General features: G+C 40.0%; 1 protein-coding gene across 5 annotated transcripts in view; it reads left to right on the top strand.

Moving 5' to 3' along the window:
• The window catches only part of ATF6 (activating transcription factor 6), a 201,820-nt gene that overhangs the window by 81,139 nt on the left and 100,140 nt on the right, over positions 1 to 20,541 (top strand). For 3 of the 5 annotated variants that reach the window (XM_042975597.1, XM_042975598.1, XM_007093048.2), the window contains exons 13-14: positions 773 to 840; positions 3,648 to 3,762. In XM_042975597.1, coding sequence (XP_042831531.1) covers positions 773 to 840; positions 3,648 to 3,762 — 183 coding nt within the window. Of the gene's footprint in view, positions 1 to 772; positions 841 to 3,647; positions 3,763 to 4,240; positions 4,491 to 20,541 lie in introns of those variants that run through there. The other 2 variants (XM_042975599.1, XM_042975596.1) reach the window with 2 other exon arrangements.

Genomic DNA, 20,541 nt, shown 5'->3' with positions numbered 1-20,541 from the left:
CAGTAGAGCATATGTGGGCCACTCATGGTTCCAGATTGGACTGTTCTCTGGCCAGAAAAGTCATCGCCGAAATCTCTTTAGTGATGCTTCGTCCATAGGTACATTTTGGCGAGAAGATCTTTGTGTTTCATTCAGTGAACAATAGGATCCAGTTTCATTATGAACCTTTCACACTTCAGGAACTTGCCTTGGAAAAATAATTACTTTAGACAAACAAGTTGTTATGTGTTCAGTAATATTTGTATGACTTGGTCATAAAACTTAGAGTAGTTGAACTAAGCTTTTGGACTGTATTTTAAAACTTTATGGGAAAATGCCTTAACGTTTTAATCTCCTTAAGATTCTTCTCTCAGCCCAGAGCGTGACCAGAAGAGTTCTAATCTCTCTGTCGGTATTTAGTTATGTGAACCTGATCTCTCAGAATACTCATGAAAAAAAGGCATATGAATACTTTAATTTTTTTTTTTAACGTTTACTTATTTTTGGGAGAGAGACAGAACATGAGCAGGGGAGGGGCAGAGCGAGAGGGAGACACAGAATCCGAGGCAGGCTCCAGGCTCCGAGCTGTCAGGACAGAGCCTGACGTGGGGCTCAAACTCATGAACCACAAGACCATGACCTGAGCCGAAGTCGGATGCTTAACTGACTGAGTCACCCAGGTGCCCCGGTATATGAATACTTTAATGAGAGTTTAGTAAATGTAGAGTGAGTCAATATAGGAAGATCTTCATCTAATTTCATTATATGGCATTAAATCTTTTTTTTCTTCCAGGGTGCTCTGGAACAGGGCTCAAATTCTCAGCTCATGGCTGTCCAATACACAGAAACCACTAGGATCAGGTAAGAAAGTGTGGAAAGCCAAGAACTTCCAAATACCTAGTATTTTAGTAAAGTTGAGAGGCACATTTCTCTTCTGTCTTAATTACACTTGTTCTCATCAGTGACTTTTCTGTTAGTTCACACACCAAACTGCTTCTGAGTGGTCAGAGTAAACCCAGAGAATTTCAAGAGGGTAACTCTCAGATTCCTTAAATACAGATTTAGTCAGAATGCTGTTCAGTCGTCATTTTGCTGTACAATGTAAACATCCATAACTCTCGTCCTCGATTTGCATCTATTTCATGAGCCAGGGGTAGGGAGTGTTATTTTATGAATGTGCCAGGTGTCTTGCTGAGTGCTTTCCATGCATTTTATTTTAAAATCTGTATAATAACTTAGAGTGTAGATATCACAGTCCTTATTTTATATGGAGAAAAACTGGGCAAGTCACTTAGTTTTTCTAAGCCAGAGTCATAGAACCAACAAGAGGCAGAATTGGCACTCAAATCAATTTGACTGAAAATTCATTTTTCACTACACTGATGCTACTTAAGCTTTTGAAGGAATCTGGAAGGAGTGCTGTATCTAAGGTCGAAATGTTTGGACCAAACACATCCAACTAAAAGGAACAATGTTACCAGAGGCAACATAGTGTTATGATTGAGTTGTTGGCTTTTGAATTGGACAGAGTTCAGAACATCTCTGCCACTCACTTGCTCTGTGGATCAAACAGGTGAACTTAAAGTTTCCTCATCTACACAGTTTTGGCCACACAGAGTGGATGATCAAATCGCGTAATTTATTTAAAACACTTCGCATGGTCCTTGGCACGTTTGAAAGCTGGTGATGGTGCTGATGTGATATATTGATGACAGTGCCACTGAAATGGAAGTAGAGGGTCTCAGATTCTGTGTGTAGCTTTCCCACAGACATAGAGTTCACAATTTATTTACTATTAATTTCACATTTACTGAGCACCAGCTGTGTGTCAGACCGGGTACCTGGCCCTGAGAACATATGCCCAGTGTAAGTGGAAAGCTGTTTATTATCCTGTTAACTGAGAGTCTCTATTAAATGGCAGTGAGCAGTATATTGGCAATCACGAATGTTTCAAATCGGGAGATACGGTGTTATCATGTAGAAATAGATAATTCAAATAGGTATAGTGACTAATAATTCTCCTAGTGATCAGAATATTTCGTTCATTTACTATATATATATTTAAAAATACGTTCATTTTTTGATGCATCATTATGATGGCATATTATTTCGTTACTAGTCAAAAATATTTTTAATTTCTGTATCTTCCCCTCAGGTTTGGTGTGAATCCAAAACTGCTTTAAAAAAAAGTCTTTAAAAAAGTGGTTTAAATGAATTAATCATGTATTCTGTATCAGTGAGTCAGTCAGCCTACTCACTAAAATGTATTTGTGCCCCCAAATCAATACTCAAGATGCTTTTTAAAAAAAATTTTTTTACATTTATTTATTTATTTTTGAGAGACAGAGAGAGACAGAGCACAAGTGGGGGATGGGCAGAGAGAGAAGGAGACAGAATCTGAAGCAGGCTCCAGGCTCCCAGCTGTTAGCACAGAGCCCGTCACAGGGCTCGAACTCACAAACCGCGAGATCATGACCTGAACCGAAGTCAGATGCTCAACCGACTGAGCCACCCAGGCGCCCCAATACTCAAGATGCCTTTACAGCCGTTTGCAAGTGTGCATAGATGGTCCTAGGTGAGGCTCAGTTAACAAGACCACACTGCGCCTTCCTGCTTCAGCTCCTACTGTAAACAGGTTTCTTTTTGAAGTCTGTTTAATGCCATATTTTTCACATTTTTATGCTTTTTGTGTGTGTGTGTGTGATTTCACTGTCTAAAATGGCCCTGAAGCACAGTCCCAAAGGGCTACCTGTTGTTCAAGAAAGCTGTGTTGTGCCAGGGCACCTGGGTGGCTCAGTCAGTTAAGCGTCTGACTCTGGATTTTGGCTCAGGTCATGATCTCACGGTTTGTGGGTTCCAGCCCCACGTTGGGCTCTGCACTGGCAGTGCAGAGCCTGCTTGGGATTCTCTCTCTTTCTCTCTCTTTCACTCTATCATATGAGTGTATCTTTTGGGGCTACGATGTGGTTGAGGTACTATAATTTTAGTTAATAATGTTACGAAGGCACTGACGTGGTACTTCCTGTATCTGTGGCTGGCATTTGTTGAGTGACTCCTATGAGGCCTTACTCGGTGCTTCACATATATAACGTCTCTGACCAGTAACAATCCTGCAGGTTTACGTGGTTATCCTCATTTTATGGATGAGGAGACTGAGGTTGCTCAGGGGTCGATTGCCCTAAGAATACCCACTTGAGGAGTGGAGACGAAATTCAAAGCCAGGTCTGTTTGTTTCCAAATCCTACCTTCTTCCCACTTTTCACACAGCCTTATAGACAAGTACGCCTTACAGATTTGACAGAGCAGTGAAAAATAACTTCCCTAAGATTTAATGTCTGTTACCAAAAATTTAAAATCATGCAAGCCAATGCAGAAATCTATTTTCTGATACTCTTTATTATTTTTACATGCTCTGCAGTGAACTTGAGTGGTGCTTTTTTAGAGCTTTCCATTCAGAAATGAGAGTTTTTGCTTTAGTGAATTGGATCTTATAAATATCCTGACCTTGGGCTTTTCAGAACGTTATTATAAAAATTACTGCCGAATGCTGCTACTATTTTGGTTGAGAGTAATTCTTACAATTCAGACATGGCCTTAGCACGGGGAGTATTTTTGAGAGGAGGTGAAATTTTCTGGTTTAAGAACACTTTGGCCTGTTCTTCCTTCAGCAGGAACTCAGGGAGTGAGCTGCAAGTGTATTATGCGTCACCCAGAAGTTATCAAGACTTCTTTGAAGCCATCCGCAGAAGGGGAGATACGTTCTATGTTGTGTCATTTCGAAGGGTAAGTTCACTCTGAAAGAAGAAAGAAGATGGTTTTGAGTACCTGTTATGTACAGGGCATTGAGCTGAGTACCACAGGAGGTAAAAAGATGTGAGAGATAGAAAGCCGTTTAAAGAAATTATGACCGGAACAGTCTATCTCAGTTCTGTCACACGTGCTTGTTTCTGAGCTGTTCAGCATTGCGAAGACGAACGCGGATTGATGTCAGGCCACAAGTTTAGAAAATATAAACCGCTTGTTGATTTTTATTCTTTGTCATTCCTGCATCCATATGGTTTGATTATTAACAAAGTAAGTAAGAATATTAAAAAACAAAAATCTGTTGAGGCTTTGTGGTGGTAGTCCTGCTTTGGTAATTGAGAAACAGACTTCCCAAATGTGGGATTAAGGTGAATCGTGGGTGGGTCAGTAATATCGATGTGGAATGTTTGGATTTATGTCCCTAAGACTTCCTGTTCTTCTTTTCCCTCCCCATCAGACATTTATTTCTGTTGGTGAAGAATGTGTTAGTCGATGCAAAAGGAAACGGGTGCACGAGTACTCTTCGATGTTACGAATGTTAGACTAAATGGAAATAAGATGCGTGGCTGTATGCTTTCTATCTTCTTTTCCTATAAAATGAAAATACATTTTTCATGGAGTTGCCATGTGAATCTCTGTTAACAGTGCTGTGTGTGAAACCAGGAACACATGAATGACTTAGAACTCCTGGGTGGTTTGTATCCTAGGCCGGCCTTCCTTCCTTCCTTCCTTCGTTCCTTCGTTCCTTCGTTCCTTCGTTCCTTCGTTCCTTCATTCCTTCCTCCCTTCCTCCCTCTCTCCCTCCCTCCCTTCCTTCCTTCTTTCCTCCCTTCCTTCCTTTTTTTTTTTTTAAATTTTTTTTAAATGTTTATTTATTTTTGAGACAGAGACAGAGCATGAACGGGGGAGGGTCAGAGAGAGAGGGAGACACAGAATCCGAAGCAGGCTCCAGGCTCTGAGCTGTCAGCACAGAGCCCGACGCGGGGCTTGAACTCACAGACTGTGAGATCATGACCTGAGCCGAAGTCAGACGCTTAACCGACTGAGCCACCCAGGTGCCCCCCTTCCTTCCTTTTTAAAGAATGTTGAGGGGGCACTGTTAGAAATAAACCTGTGCCAAGAGGAGAGCAAACAATTCATTCTCTGGTTATGGTCACCACTATCTAAAATTGTCAGTTAATTCTTTTCCTAAAGCATGAATATCTAGTAGCTTGGAAGTTTAGAATCTGAGCACGTTGACACTTGAAGATTAGAGAAATAAGAAATTTCATATATTTTTAGCTGATAATCAAATACACTGGGAGATTTGGCATACTTCACCAATGGCATCTCATGATTTCTGCCCTTTCACAAAGTTCCTTGTGCCCAGCTTATTCTCTCAGACGTAATTGGTGTATTTCTATACTGCACCAGCCTCAAAGTTCATTTCCAGCAGCAAGGGGGCAGCTGAGAACAGGGTTTCAGCAAGGTTCCAACTGTATTGGCTGCTGAGAAGTAAGTCTTTGCCTTAGTGTCAGACACCGTCATGTTAAAAGTGGGAAGAAAAAGCTAAACTTTAGACGTGAGATGTGGGAGCTCTGTGGAGAGACTTGATGGGTGTTAAAGTGAACGTGTTCAAGTATATGTTTATGGAAGCTACCACAGAAGGGTGTTTTTAACACTCGAATAGCTGTGTACTTTTTCTTAGGTTCCAGATAACTTCTCTATGATTTGACTAAAACAGTACATTTAACACATATTAGAAGTAGCAGTGGTCAAGCCATGGGTTGAAATCATGGTTAGTAACGTTTTTCTAGGGAAGAGAACAATAATTCTAGCTTTAAAGGGATTATATCTACAAAGGAAGATGAATGGTGTTTTTATTTTAAATATACACATTATATTTCTTGCGTTTGTAAGAGCTCTCTCTCTTTAGTTTGCTGTAGAAAGTGCCGTTGGAGAATTACTGATTTCCTCTCGCTGCCCCCAACCTTTTGATGTTCTGGAATAAACAGTCTTTCTCATGTTCTGGAAAACTGTTGAGACTATCTGTCACATTCTGTTTGGATTTTTTATTTCCTAGTTACTGATTTATCACATCTTGGTGTTTTATGTCAAGGAACAGTAAGGATAAACCTGAACTTCATTAGGTAACAGTAGTTAGAGACAACATCCTTTTTCATTTTTTCTTGTTTTAACAGTGGTGATAAGGAAGTTAATCTGATCATGATAGCTATAAACTATGTCATGGGACAAGAATATTTGGTTCCTAAATGCTGGATGGTTCTTTTTGTTCTCGCTAAAATGAAAATGAAAGAAGTAATGACCTCATGCTTGGTTTCTGCTTCCGTTTGTCAATATAAAATATTCTAACAGTTTCATCAAAAAGGTGAGGAGCATCATTTCTTGTGCAGAAGGATGTAGGCTTTTTCTCATTGACAGAAATTATCTTAATTGATACTATATGATTGCATTGGAATTTAAGAAATACAGAGATTCTAAAGCTTCAAGGTTTGGCTTAGTGTAAATGAGACATAACAGAAGCCATATTGTTTCATTTTATAATTGGATATGTATTTGATGAAATATTTGATTATCTAAAAAGGTAGACATAGCCATTGACCATTTAGGATACCATTATTTAATAAACCTACCTTGTCTCAGCCTCGTACCTCCTCACACCCCACACTCCTATGCTCTTTAATCACGTTGCAGTTGAGCTGCTGAAATAATTTTCTCCAAAGCAGACTCACTCTTGGATAACTGCTGACTTCCTGCTACAGGCCAGCAGGAAAGAATGCTTGTGATCCCAATAATCCTGTCAGAGGCTCAAACCTTTTCCTGTTCTTTTGACTTGGCTTTAAGTTTTTGCCTCCAACTTAGTAACTCCCTCTACTCCCTTTATTTAGTTCCAGGTGTTCATAACCTATTTTCTTCTAAGTATTTTGTCTTTTCCTCCTTTCTTTGACTACGGTTTGGAGCTGCAGTGGTGGGAAATAACTTTTTCTCAGACTTTCAAGTCACTTTGAGTGTGGTCTGATACATTAATAAAAAAAAAATCTAGTTAAATTTAATGTTGATTTTTTTTTTTTTCTCTGCTTTCATAGGATAGTCTGTTTAGGGAGGGAGGGAGTAAATGAAAGAATAGACTAAAATGATGTCAAAAACATGGGACAGGGACAAATAGCTCAGCAAGGCTCGTGCAAGGTGGGATAAGAAAGTGACTCTAAAGAGGGGAGGAAAGAGAACATTGGGAAAAAAGGCAGGAAAATGATATTTACCTTATCTATAATTCCATTAAACATTGCAATACTATTCTAGATGCTGCTCTGTTATCTCTGAATAACAGGAGAGAGTCATTTGTGATCTTCCTGGGGGCAATTTCCCATTAAGAACAGCCTCGTTCTGATTCAGATGGCTGTGAATGTCAGCTCACCGTATTATCTTCATTCTTAAAAATTTTTTTAATGTTTATTTATTTTTGAGGGAGAGAGACAGAGCGTGAGTGGGGGAGGAGCAGAGAGAGAGGGAGACACAGAATCTGAAGCAGGCTCCAGGTTCCGAGCTGTCAGCACAGAGCCCGACACGGGGCTCGAACCCACCAACCTCAACATCATGACCTGAGCTGAAGTCAGATGCTTAACTGACTCAGCCACCCAGGTGCCCCAACCATATTCTTTTCGTTCTTGTTTGAGATTTCCTTTTCAAATGAAATGGATGCCTGCTTTTTGGAACACTATTTATTTTATATTTTCTGTTTTCACTGCCTGTCCCTCAAGACAAAGTCATACATTTAACGCTGTCTTTTCATCTATTTCAGATACATACATAACGTAACACACATAAGGAGAATGTGAGCTGTAGCTGTGTGCCTGCCTCAGAGATGTTTCTCCCCCTCCTTCTGAACACTTTATGTGTTCTAGATACAGTAACCCTTTCTGAGTGTTTTATGTATTCTTAGATATAGTCCCATATTTGGGTATTTTATCCCTTCTTGGTCTCTTATAAAAAATTTGTTAGTGGTATCATGTATATGGCATGGATTGTTAGGATAACCTTAAATAATAGGGTCTTCCTGGAAGATACATGAGCATTGAAGAGGTGCAGGAACCTGGCTCAACAGCCAAATAGTCCCCCTGGGCTTGTGCTTCATAGCCTGGAATGTGTACTGGTCCTCCCAGAGATTAGCATAGTGGCTTGTCGTCATTCCCGATTTGGTGGCAGTTCCAGCGATGCCACGGCACTCTTTTTCACACATTTGCTCATTCAGACTTTCTGGATAGAAAGAATATCTGACTGTGTGTGTGTGTGTGTGTGTGTGTGTGTGCGCATATATACATGCATATATCATCTCTTATGTAGAATCTTATGTAGATGGCCTGCCTCATGAGTCATGGTTCATTGATTTGTGACCAGGGAAATAGGGTTGATTTCAAATGCATTCTCTTGCTTTGTAAGCCAGCAACTTTATGCAGAAGGAACAGCCTGGGGCCACTCTTGTGAAAAAATGATTGTGGCGAGCCTTTAGAGCTTCATAAAGTGTTTATTACACTACACAATCTGGCTTTTAAAAACAATTCTTTCTTGTATTGGTTCCTAATTGTTGGATCTAAGAGGCTTGCCTTCTCATCTAGACCATAACCCTCTTAAAGGCAGGAAAGTGTCCGATGCTTTTTTATTACCACTCCTGACACTGAGCACAATGCCAGCCACTCTGTGTTTATTTATTTATTTTTTTAAATTTGTTTTGAGAGAGAGAGAGCAAACGGGAGGGACAGAGAGAGAGAGAGAGAGACCAGATGCCAAGCAGGCTCTGTGTCGTCAGCACAGAGCCCCACGTGGGGTTCAAACTCACGAACCGTGAGATCATGACCTGAGCTGAAATCCAGAGTCAGACGCTTAACCGCCTGAGCCCCCCAGGCACCCCTAGCCACTCTGTGTTTATTAAGCAAAACAATTTTGGGTAATGGTTCACTAAGAGAAATCACAGTGATGGAAATTTGTTGCTTTTCATAATCATTAAAGGATATTTTTACATCTGCTTTGCTTAAAGCAATGTGAATCTTCTTTACTGATGCAAGGAATAACATAAGCGATGCTGAATTCCAACAGAAAATTCAGAGATGACCTTTCCTCTGCCCCTTTGTGGTGGCACTGGCCAGAGCTGCATCGGCTTCGTTCTTGACTCTGAATCTAAGGTTTAGAGCTGAAGAAATCACCTGGGTGAAATGTTTGTGAAATGTTGAACAGTTCAGAGATAGAACTTTGAGGTGCTTACATCCTCAGTGTTTAGTATTTGGCAGAAACATTTTGGCATAGATTGTCGTTTGACCTCATTGCTTTCTTGTTTTGGAGAAGAGCTTATGTCTAGTATCTGTAGAGTCCGGCAGCAAGAGCCAGAAACTTGGAGCCTTGGACAAAGCATAGGAAAGGCTCTAATTAGTGCAGGAAGGCTGACTTGTGATATTATTGGTTCAAAATGTTTGCCAAGGATTGACTCCCATGGAAGGCCATAAAAAGGAATTTCACAGAATAACAATGATATTTCCTAAGTGTAACACCTACATTAATACCTACTATATGCTTAGAAAGAATGGCATCTTTTTTGGATGCATGTTATTTATTTCTTGGAATTACTGTTTAGTGTATGAAATCTTCAGAGGCAAGAGGAATTTCCTTAGTAATCAAAGAATATTAGTCACTTTATAAAGTCTACTTCAAAAGGATTCAGCTCCTTTTGTTTTGGGACCTCACAACTGGAACATAGACACATCAATCTTGGAGGTTGGCCATTTTGTTATCTCCACTTTCATTGCGTTTTAGCCAAATTCTTTCTCTAGATAGAAAAAAAAAATGGGAATAAATGAGTTTGGAAAGATACTTGCATTTAAAAAAAAAAAGTCTTATCTCAGAAGAGAGACTTTTTTAAAAAACCTTTTAGGAGGTTTTTTTTTCTAATAATTTTTAACATTGAAATATATCTCATTCAGGTCTGAAGCACATTATAAAAAATAGAGCAGAATTCTCTGAGTATCCGCTCAGCCACTTAACGATTAAATCTGTAACATTCTCTTCATTCATTTTCTCTTCCATTTCATTTATACACAAACGCTGCCACCTTCAGTGTTTACGACCGTTATAGTGTACAAATTTTTTGACATAGTTTTGTTAGTTCCTTAAAATAATAAAGTAAGTACTCCTAGTCCCGTTTTACAGGTGAAGAAATTGAGGCAGAGAGAGGTTAAGTGGCTTGTCTGAGGACACAGGAATTGTAAGCAATAGAGCTAGGGCAATCATTGAGGCCTTCTAATTTAAATTTTTTTTTTTTTTAACGTTTATTTTTGAGACAGAGAGAGAGCATGAACGGGGGAGGGACAGAGAGAGAGGGAGACACAGAATCAGAAGCAGGCTCCAGGCTCTGAGCCATCAGCCCAGAGCCCGATGCGGGGCTCGAACTCACGGACCGTAAGATCGTGACCTGAGCTGAAGTCGGATGCTTAACCGACTGAGCCACCGAGGCGCCCCCATGGGCCTTCTAATTTAATACAGTGATTTTTTTCTTTACACTCTAGTGCTGTCCTTCAGACATACTACAGAATATGTAAATAGCATAATTACTCCTCCAAAGCCATTTTCTTTGCCAGATCTGCTAGGCATTTTTACTGGAGTTACCTAATAACAATTCAGATTTTTGATTACCTGATGATAGATTATTTATTAGGTTACACTTTCACAATAGTAGAGAATAACCTGATGCTCTGTAAGATTTTATCCAGGGAATGGAATAAATGGGCATTGAGAGCTTCTGGTTTCTTTTTAGAACAATTGGGGGGAAAAATCTATGTGTATCTTAAAAAGAAAGGACTTTAGCCAAAATAGACACCCTTTTAATAATTGGTACTCTAGAATGTCTCATAGAGAAGGGTGGTTTTTGTACATGTATAAGTGCATTTTATTATGGATTCTGTATCTGGCCTGCCAGATCCCGGAGATCAGAAACTTTTGATCTCAAGCTCCTCGTTAAATATGAATTACTGTTGTGTGGTTTTAGGGGATTTAGTCATTTGTTCCTTGGCTCTATAACAGATTGTTAGCTAACATAAATATTTCTATTATTTATACTCTTCAATGCAAATTCTAAAGTGATTTGTTTTATGTTTGAAAAATGATGATAGTGTCTGTGACTAGACTTGGATACAGAATAGCCATGGACACAGAGAACTTATAATTCACAAAGCGCTTGTTTATTTTTCTAAAGCTTTTAATTAACTTACTTATTCTGAGAGAGAGAGAGAGAGGGAGAGCGAGATCCCAAGCAAGCTCCACACTGCCAACGCGGAGCCCGACGCGGGGCTCAAACTCACAAACCGTGAGATCATGACCTGAGCCAAAACCAAGAGTTGGACGCTCAACTGACTGAGCCACCCAGGAGCTCCCACAAATAATTTAAAGTCTTCAAAACTCTCAGGGTGGTAGGCAGATCCATCTGAATCAGGACAGTTTTCCAACTGTTCATTATTTGTGTGCTCTATTTAAGTCTTTGTTTTATAACATGTTTTTCTTTCTTTTTTTTTTTTTAACGTTTATTTATTTTTGAGACAGAGAGAGACAGAGCATGAACGGGGGAGGGTCAGAGAGAGGGAGACACAGAATCTGAAACAGGCTTCAGGCTCTGAGCTGTCAGCACAGAGCCCGACACGGGGCTCGAACTCATGGACCGCGAGATCATGACCCGAGCCGAAGTCGGCCGCTTAACCGACTGAGCCACCCAGGCGCCCCTATAACATGTTTTTCATGTGCACTTTTTAATCTCCCTTTTTAGGTTGCATGCTTTTTCTGGGCAGGGATAAAAATCTTTTCATTCTGCTTTCTCTTTCTATAAGGTCTGTTGCAACACACTCCAGACTGTGCAGAGCAAGTCCTAAATAAATGTTGGCTGCTCAAATCACTGTTTATTTGTGCCCTTTAACCTTTTTATATCCTACTGTTCAAAAGATTAGTAGAGGTGGAGTTTGCAGAAACAAAAGAGGAAATCTTTCTCACTGAATGTTTAAAACTACTTTTGTAATTCAAATAGCAATGACAACTTTAAAAATACACAATCTGCTCTGATGTGGGTGGACTTTTAACCATAGAATAAAGTCCTTTCTGCAAGCCTTCTAAAGTTACCTTGAAGAAAGGTGGTGTTTAGTAATAGATAGCTTGAAATTTTGATAGTTTCCTTCTCATCAAATTTCAGATTTTTCATAATGAGGGAATATTTCCTGAAGGCAAGACTGCATTCTAAGAAAGGTATTTCTTCACATCATGAGTAGATGAGGGAAAAAAAAAACGTTTTTTCAGTAATATGTTGATGCATACTTTAGAGACCTGCATTCCAGCCCTGATTCTCCCTCTCACTATTTGCTCTGTGACTTTGGACAAATCGCTTGTCTCCTTTCTTCAGTTTCTTTATCTGTAGAATGATGGAGTAGGTTTGTAGCTCTAGAAATCTATAGTATTCTTTGTGTGTGTGTGTGTGTGTGTGTGTGTGTGTGTGTGTGTGAACACCGTCCTCTTAGAAATCTGTGGTATTATGTTTGTTTGTTTGTTTTTCATGTTTATTCGTCTTTGAGAGACAGAGACAGAGCATGAGCGGGGAAGGGGCAGAGAGAGGGAGACACAGAATCCAAAGCAAGCTCCAGGCTCTGAGCTGTCAGCACAGAGCCTGACGCGGGGCTCGAACTCACAAACTGCGAGATCATGACCTGAGGTGAAGTCGGCCGCTCAACCGAGCCACCCAGGTGCCCCGGTATTACGTTTGTTTTTGACGTAGCTAAAGTGATTCAGTCTAGTGGAGTTAGTATGTTTTAAGGGTTTTAGAAAACACCTATCACAAAAACAACAAAATGTCAAGTTACGAGGTGGGCCCATAAATTAATGAGGTTGAGTTTTAAAATTTTTTTTTTTTAACGTTTACTCATTTTTGAGACAGAGAGAGACAGAGCATGAATGGGGGAAGGTCAGAGAGAGAGGGAGACACAGAATCTGAAACAGGCTCCAGGCTCTGAGCTGTCAGCACAGAGCCCGACACGGGGCTCGAACTCACGGACCACGAGATCATGACCTGAGCCGAAGTCAGATGCCCAACCGACTGAGGCACCCAGGCGCCCCGAGGTTGAGTTTTTAATAGCTGCTGGTCTTATAATTTGTCTAATAATCACTTTCATAGTGCCTATAATGTGCCTGCCTTCAATCTTCACAGTATCCCTGTGAGGTAAGTACAGTTATTACGCTCATGTCGCAGATGGGGAACTTGAGGCACAGCGGGGTTACTCAGGTGTCTAGTATGACATAGTCTGGACGTGACAGAGTCCAGTTTAACCAAGAAAGTCTGGCTCCACAGTCTGTGTTTATGATCATTTCCCTATATTGCCTTTCTAGAACCTTTATATATCCAACTGTCTTTTCTTTCACAGTATTCAATTTGGAATTTAATTCCATGGATCTCCGTGTTCATAACATACACTGAGTTGCTTCAGGTTAATTTTCCAAAGAGAACAAGATCCAAGACAAAGCCCAATGGAAAACCAAGCCACATGCTATGTAAAGTAATAGTGTAGGAGGAACAGCAGGTAGCAGGGGAACACAGAGAAAAGGTTAGAGATGGAGAAGGAGAATTGGAATAGTATACCACAGATGAAGTGAGAAAACTGACTTGTTTATTTGATTTTAAAACATGGAGGTTGAGGAGGAAGAGTTCGAAAAGAAGGTGGTCAACAGTATCGGGTCTTACAGAGCTCGCTGAGAATGAGACATGAGAAAAGTCCATTTGTTCTGTATAAACATGGAAGTCATTGGTGATTTGAGATTACAGTTGTGGTAGAACAGATTCAGAACGGAATCCAGAGGCAGTAGGAGAGAACGTGAAGGAAATAAAGTGGTGGGTTTGGTAAACTTGGCATTTAAGGGAAGGTGGATGGCCTGGATATGGTTAAAGAGAGCTAAGGGCGCGCCGTGTGTGTGTGTGCGTGTGTGTGTGCATGTGTGTGTGTGTGCATGTGTATGTGCATGTGTGTGTGCGTGCGTGCGTGCCTTTGTTTAAGGATAAGGATAAAGGTAAAATATACGGCAAATGCAGACTGTTGTGGTTAATTTATATATATTGAATGTAAGAAGGAGCATATGTTTTATTCTTGACAGCTGTTTTAAAAGAAAATAAGCAAGTCATTGTTCGTTCCTCATCTTAATGCTTTTGTGTTTAAAGCAGAGCATGGAGAAAGTTGAAGAACAATTCTTGTTTGTTTATTTGCAGTGGGACTACAAAAAAAAAGAGTATGGAATTAAAACCAGATTTTTAAAAAATAAAATCATATTTCAAGTATTCCTTGAGGCATCAAGTCTTTTAAATCTTAAATAAAGAGGCATTTTTAAAATAATGGCCAAGAGTTTTAAAAATATAAAGCTTGATAGAACTCTTTCTAATTTAATTTATACATAGATGGTCTAGGATTTTTTTCCTCCTATAAAGCCAGAAAACTAGCAACGTAGGCTGTTAAATCATTTTATGTCTAAACAAAGTTTGGTGTAAGTTTTTTGATGATGTCACAATCTTAATTATGGAGGAAGCAGTTATTATGGTTAGGAAAAGTTGATGATTTACGATCTGACTCAGGATTAAGGTCTGAAACACTCGTGTCATTTCCTCCCCTCCCCCATATGTGGTGATTTGTTCATTTTGGACTCTGATTTGTTTAACTTTAACACCATCAGCAAATTTGAACACTGACACTTAGTTGGTTTTTGCTGAAAAATCCTAAGGCTAGCAGTAGCGTGATATTTATTTTAAGGCATTGATGCTAATCTATGAAGAGCCTATTAGGAGTAGGCTTTGAGGAATTTTCCAACTCCTAGTATGGGAATCACATTGGAAGTCAACAGGATGGATGATTAGTTGAGACCAGGAGTGTGGAATATGTCTAACTAAATGATGATGTGATTGTTTGTTTCATGTGTATTTCCTCTGCCTGGCCCTAAGCACCCTGAGGGCAAGAACTGTCTCTGTCTTAGTCATCACTCTATCCCTAGTCTCCACCAGAGCACCAGGCATATTGCAGATACTGATTGAACACACCAACAGACTGGATACCATCCACCAACTTGACACCATAGTCTAGTTTATACCACCACCACAACCTGATAGAGAATTTGTGATAGACCAGCTTCTTGACCGTTTTTATCAGGGCCATCTGCGTCTCATGGTGAATCTGAAAACCAGTCTTTGAAAAGTAATGAATTCAAATGCCAAGGCTAGTTACCATTATGCATGAGGGAAGCTATCCACTCAGGAGGATTCTCTTGTATTTCAGAGTTGATGTCAGTAGTACACGGATAGAGATGATTTTTCAGTTAGGGCGCCAACCAGACCGTGGTGTCATTTTAAGCTCCAAAATTCATAAGCCACGGACTGAATAAGCTCCATATTGATGGAGGCTCATCTATACTGTATGCCCGTGGTGTCCTAGAAGGATGGGACGATGTTAGCATTTTAGTCCCTGCGAAGCGTTTATTTTGAATATGGAAGGTATTCAAGAAAAGCTTGTCAACTTGAATTGTTAAATCTTCCATAAACCGTGTCGGGAATAATTTTAGAGTCATCTACGTTTGATCATGATATGCCTAGAAATAAATTTTGAAGATAAAACTAAAATATATCCTACCGAATAGACAGGCCTCTGTTATCCAGTTTAAGTTCTATAGCTATCTCTCTTCTGATTCCATTTGTTACTGAATAGGAATTCAATAGCTTATTCTATTAAAAAGGGGTCTGCCTTGGAGGGGTGTCAGATATTTACTTTGAAGTCTCTTAAAGACACTGGTTGCCTTCTCCCTGTAAAATGTGCTTTGAATTAGTGGCTTTTCAGTATCCATTCTGGTGGAGGTACAAGCAGTGTGAGCTAATGAGAATGATAGATAGTCAAAAAACAATTTTTCCTTGACTTTGAAATGAAGAAAATCCAAGTCAGAGCTATGCAGGCACACATTTATTCGATCAGATGTGTACTCACTCAGTTTCTGTGTGTTTGACCCTGACCTTTCAGTCTTCCATTTTGCCATCAGGCCTTAAGACCCACCTGAGATATAAGAAACTGGAGATCCTTAGTTTGATGTAGGCCAGTGTTCCTCCAGCTTTCTGGTTTCGTAACTCCTTTATATTTTCCAAAATGCAAAGAAACGTGAGTGAGAAGAGTGGCATGGTTTTCCATTGTTATGGATCTCTTCAGTCGATGGCTTACTAGAACCCAGCTGGATTCATGTATCTGCTTCCACATTAATCATTTCTTTTTGGTTGAAATCTGTAAAGAAAACCTAGCCTCACATAGATAATGTAGTTGGATAAGGAGGGAATCTTTTTAAAACCTTTCGGATAGTTGTGCGTATTCTTCTTTGATACGACACCATTCAACGAGAGATCGTTTCTTAAAGGTTAGTTGCGGTGTAGAAGCCAAATCTGTGAGCTTTTAATTCGAGTACTCAGGTACATTAAAATCCCTTCGTTTATTTGCATTTTGGATCTTTCACCATGCATGGTTTTGTAACATCCCACATTGGTCATTTGGAGAATCTTGGCTCACTGAGTTATACGGATCTTCCAAATGTTCACATGTTTTATACACATTATTTTAAAAATCACATTCTCTACAATCTACATTCTTTACAAATCTTACCAGGAAAGTCTTTAAGTATCAGGAAGCTGTCAAGGTTATGGTAGCAGATGCAAATTTTCCAAAATCCTAGTTTTCGCTCAAAGGCTCAAATTTTACCATTGTCAGAAATACTGTCAGTTGTTTTCCTTCAAGTGTCAGGTTCCTTTAATTTATTTTCAAGTAAATGTCTATCAGATATCCACGTCTAAATAACTACAGTTTGTCTATATGATATTCTTTTAAGTAAACCTGGTGTTCCATTAAGGCAGTGGCTTATACAGCTCACAAGTCAATACAGAAGTGATTTTCCTCTAGACAATCATAATACTTTGTGAGGCACCAGAAGTGCTCTATGTGTATTTCCTGTTTGTTACACAGAATACCAAGAATCTAATCAGAGGTCAAGATTTAATTAATAATTTTTATTTTTTATCAAGGATATCCTTCATTTGAACTGATTTTGTGTGTGTGTGTGTGTGTGTGTGTGTGTGTGTGCGTGCCCGAACATGGGGTGAGAACTAACACAGTGGACTCTAACACAGTTGGGTCCCACTGCGTTGGTAAGGCACCCGCAGTGCCTTTGCACCATCAGAGTGGATGATGAGATTCAAGAAAGTTACTCATCACTAAGTATTTTAGTCCTGTTTATGTTTGTTGCCAAGCATTCACTTGAAAGATCCTTGTTGCTGACTGCTTGGAGCTGCAGTTGATCGGATATAAACAAAACGTTAAGTCTGTAGATTCTTTTATGGGCAAAACAAGAGCACAATTCTGTGGTGGAAATATTAACTTAGTCTTCATATTTGCAGCGAAATCTTTAATTTGACGAGTTACTATAAGATAGTAGCAAGGCGGTGATTTCTTTTCCTGATCTTTCATCCAGCAGGCACTGAGCAGGGTCAGCTATCCAAGATTGTATTAGTTTCTCAGCCATTGTGTGTGCTTCCGTAGCCAGTGCGTTATAGCGTAACATGCAAGATGTTTCGGTGGTCTTTTCATTTCTAGAAGGAAAAGCTGTAACAGATTTTAATTTTTAAAGAATTCATCACATCTTTGTTTAAAATATTCAAGTCCTTTTTCTAAGTGATTGGTCTCAGAATGACACCGTAACTTAGCTGACACCATAATATTTGAAATGTTTTCTTGCATCAGAGACAGTAAGATAAATTATTAACACCTATAGTACAAGAGAAAGATAGCTTTCAACATATGGTCATTTCTTATTAACAGTTTCGACCAGGTTCTTTGGAGTGGATTCCGCCTTTCCGTGAGTCACAGAATTCTCTAAAGTGTCAGTTTTACCTTTTTCAGCATCTTAGATACAGACAGTACAGTTGTGGGGTAAGGAAGCAAGTCTTCTAATCTCCCATTTTTAAGCCAATTATTCAACCTTAAATAGGAGAAAAACATGTTGCAGATATTAGGAAATATTAAATTTAAGAATAAGAGTTTCTTGTAAAATTTAGAAGTTTTCAAAAAAATATAAATACTATTACAAAACAACAAAATAGACTTTCTTGCTTGTATCTAGATGGTAAGTTGCATCCATGTAACTAAACTCCAGATTAGTATGTTTTCAGGACTTTCTCCTTTAGTCTGCTACTAGATCATAAGGCTTATATATTTATCTTAAGATTCATTTTTTCATGCACCCAGGGAACTTTTTTTTTTTTTTTTCCAGAAACAGTTTAATGAGTATGATGATGAAATGCTGGGGGCAAGTGTTCCAGTGATAAATCTGCCTCTGTGCTCCTGCAGTTTGTATTCTACTTGATGGGACTGACTAGAAAACCGAAAAAGTAGACAGAAAAATTTGTGAAATAATTGACAAATACAATACAAAGACAGTAAGATTTATGCAGAAAACAAACAGTGGGATCAGGGATTAACAGGGAGGTCTACTGAAGACTGGATCAAGGATGCTCTCTTAAGAGGTGACATTTAACGGACAGTGAGGCTGGGATTCCAGGCAGAGAAAAGAGCACCTGTACAAGGCGGGAGAGAGCCTGATTTGAGGTACTGAAAGAAAACCAGTGTGGCAGAAGACTTAGCGAATGAGGTGAAGGTAGGCTGAGTAATGAAAATGAGGCTGGAGGGATTGGAAGGAGCCAGGTCATGCAAGAACTTGTGAGCTCGGTTTTATCCTGAGGGCCAACGAAGGGATGTAAGTAACCGAGTGACACGAATGATAGAGTTTGCAGGGTGACTTCAGTTGTCGTCTGGGCAGTGGGTTAGAGGGAGACATGTTAGAAGCACAGAGACCAATCAGAAGGCTTTCTCAGCTGTCCAGTCGATATGATGATGGCAGTGTTGTGATGAATGGGTTCTAAATACATTCTGTAGGTAGATTCAGTGGGAATTGGAGACATACTGGATATGTTCATATTTCTAGCTTGAGTGACCAAGTAGATAGTGGTACCATTTACTGAGATGAAAAAGGTTTGGGGTAGAGCAGGATAGGTGTGAATTTTAAGAGTTCTTTTTGGACACATGTAAGTTTGAAATGTCTGTGAGACATTTCAAGGGGACATGTTAGATTGGCTCTGTGAATTTGATACTTGGGGAGGGGAGAACTCTGAGCTGAGAAGTTGAATTTAGGAATTGACTGTTTAGAGGTATTTAAATCCATGAGCGTGCTGTCCTCATCTAGGAAGAGAATGTAGAGGGAGAAGGAGGTCCAGGCCTGAGTGAGAGATCCCATTGGAGAAGATTAAGCTAACGAACCAGGCTGAAGTGGAACAGCCAGCAGAGGAGAAGGAAAGCCGGGAGAGGAGATGTTTTCCAGGGGGCAGTAGTGGTTGACTTGAATATCACTGAGGGGTCAGGTAAGATGGAGGTGAAGAGCCACTGGCTGTGGCAACATGAAAGTCATTGGCTTGTCCTTGACAAGAGCCCTGTAGTGACAACATGGAAATGAAGGTTAGATTAACAGTGGATCAGGCAGTAAGGAAATGAGGGCACCATGACTATTTTAATAGCATTGGCTATAAAAGGGAACAGAGAACAGGAATTTTTTTATCTCAAAATAACAACTTAATTTTTTTTGTTTTTTCACTTTAGAGAGAGAGCAGGAGTGGGGGAGAGAGACAGAGAGAGAATCTTAAGCAGGCTCCACACTCAGCAGAGCCCGACATGGGGCTCACTTCTACGACCCTGGGATCATGACCTGAGCCAAAATCAAGAGTTGGATGCTCAACCGACTGAACCTCTGGGGCTCCCCAACAATGCAAATTTGTAGAGAATGAACTAGTCGGTAGGAAGAGAGCGGTATTATGGGAGAGGTAATGAGGTCATTGACAAGGAATGAAAGGTCGAATTCCTATTACAAGTAGAAAGATTGCCCTTTGCCAGAAGGTAGGATCTTCATCCTCTTGCAGTAGGGGCCGGACAGGTTCATAGGTAGGAGGTTTGGTTCCAGGAAGGTAAGAGAGGACACCTCTGAGGGTTTCTGTTTTCCCCCTGAAGTATGTTGTGATTGTCTCGTGCGTGCCAGAGAAATGGCAGAATCCTGTCAAGCCGTGGTGGGGTGCCAATTTGCAGCATAAGTGATATTTTTGCAAGAAGGTGCCAAGTATGGGGTTACAGTTGATTAATAAGACACAGGCCTTGTACTCAAGGACTTTCTAATCTAAAGAATTGAAAGACCGGGAGCGCCTGGGTGGCTCAGTTGGGTAAGCGTCTGCCTCTTGTGTTGGCTCTGGTCATGATCTCACAGTTCGTGAGTTTGAGGCCTGCATTGGGCTCTGTGCAGACGGCGTGGAGCCCGCTTGGGATTCTCCCTGTCTCCCCGTCTCTCTGCCCCCCCCCTGCTCACTCTCTGTCTCTCAAAAACAAATTAGTAAACATTAAAAAAAAAAAAAAAGAGACCAGTACTTAGAATACAGTCGGATACAAGGAAATCTTCCCGGAGACTTACCACTAAGCTGAGACAGAACTGCTCTGAGATACTTTACCTAAAGTTATGACATCATAGGTCATGGTAACACAAATATTCCTAGAAGCATGATAGTCACAACCGTATTGTTACATCTTTATGTAATGGCTCGTTTTCTTTCTGCTAATATCATCAGGCATCTTTGAATTTCTGACTGTC

The sequence above is a fragment of the Panthera tigris genome, chromosome F3 (assembly GCF_018350195.1).
Source record: "Panthera tigris isolate Pti1 chromosome F3, P.tigris_Pti1_mat1.1, whole genome shotgun sequence".
Classification (NCBI taxonomy): domain Eukaryota; kingdom Metazoa; phylum Chordata; class Mammalia; order Carnivora; family Felidae; genus Panthera; species Panthera tigris.
Note: the sequence above shows the minus strand (reverse complement) of the source record. Positions and strands in the feature narration are given on the sequence as shown.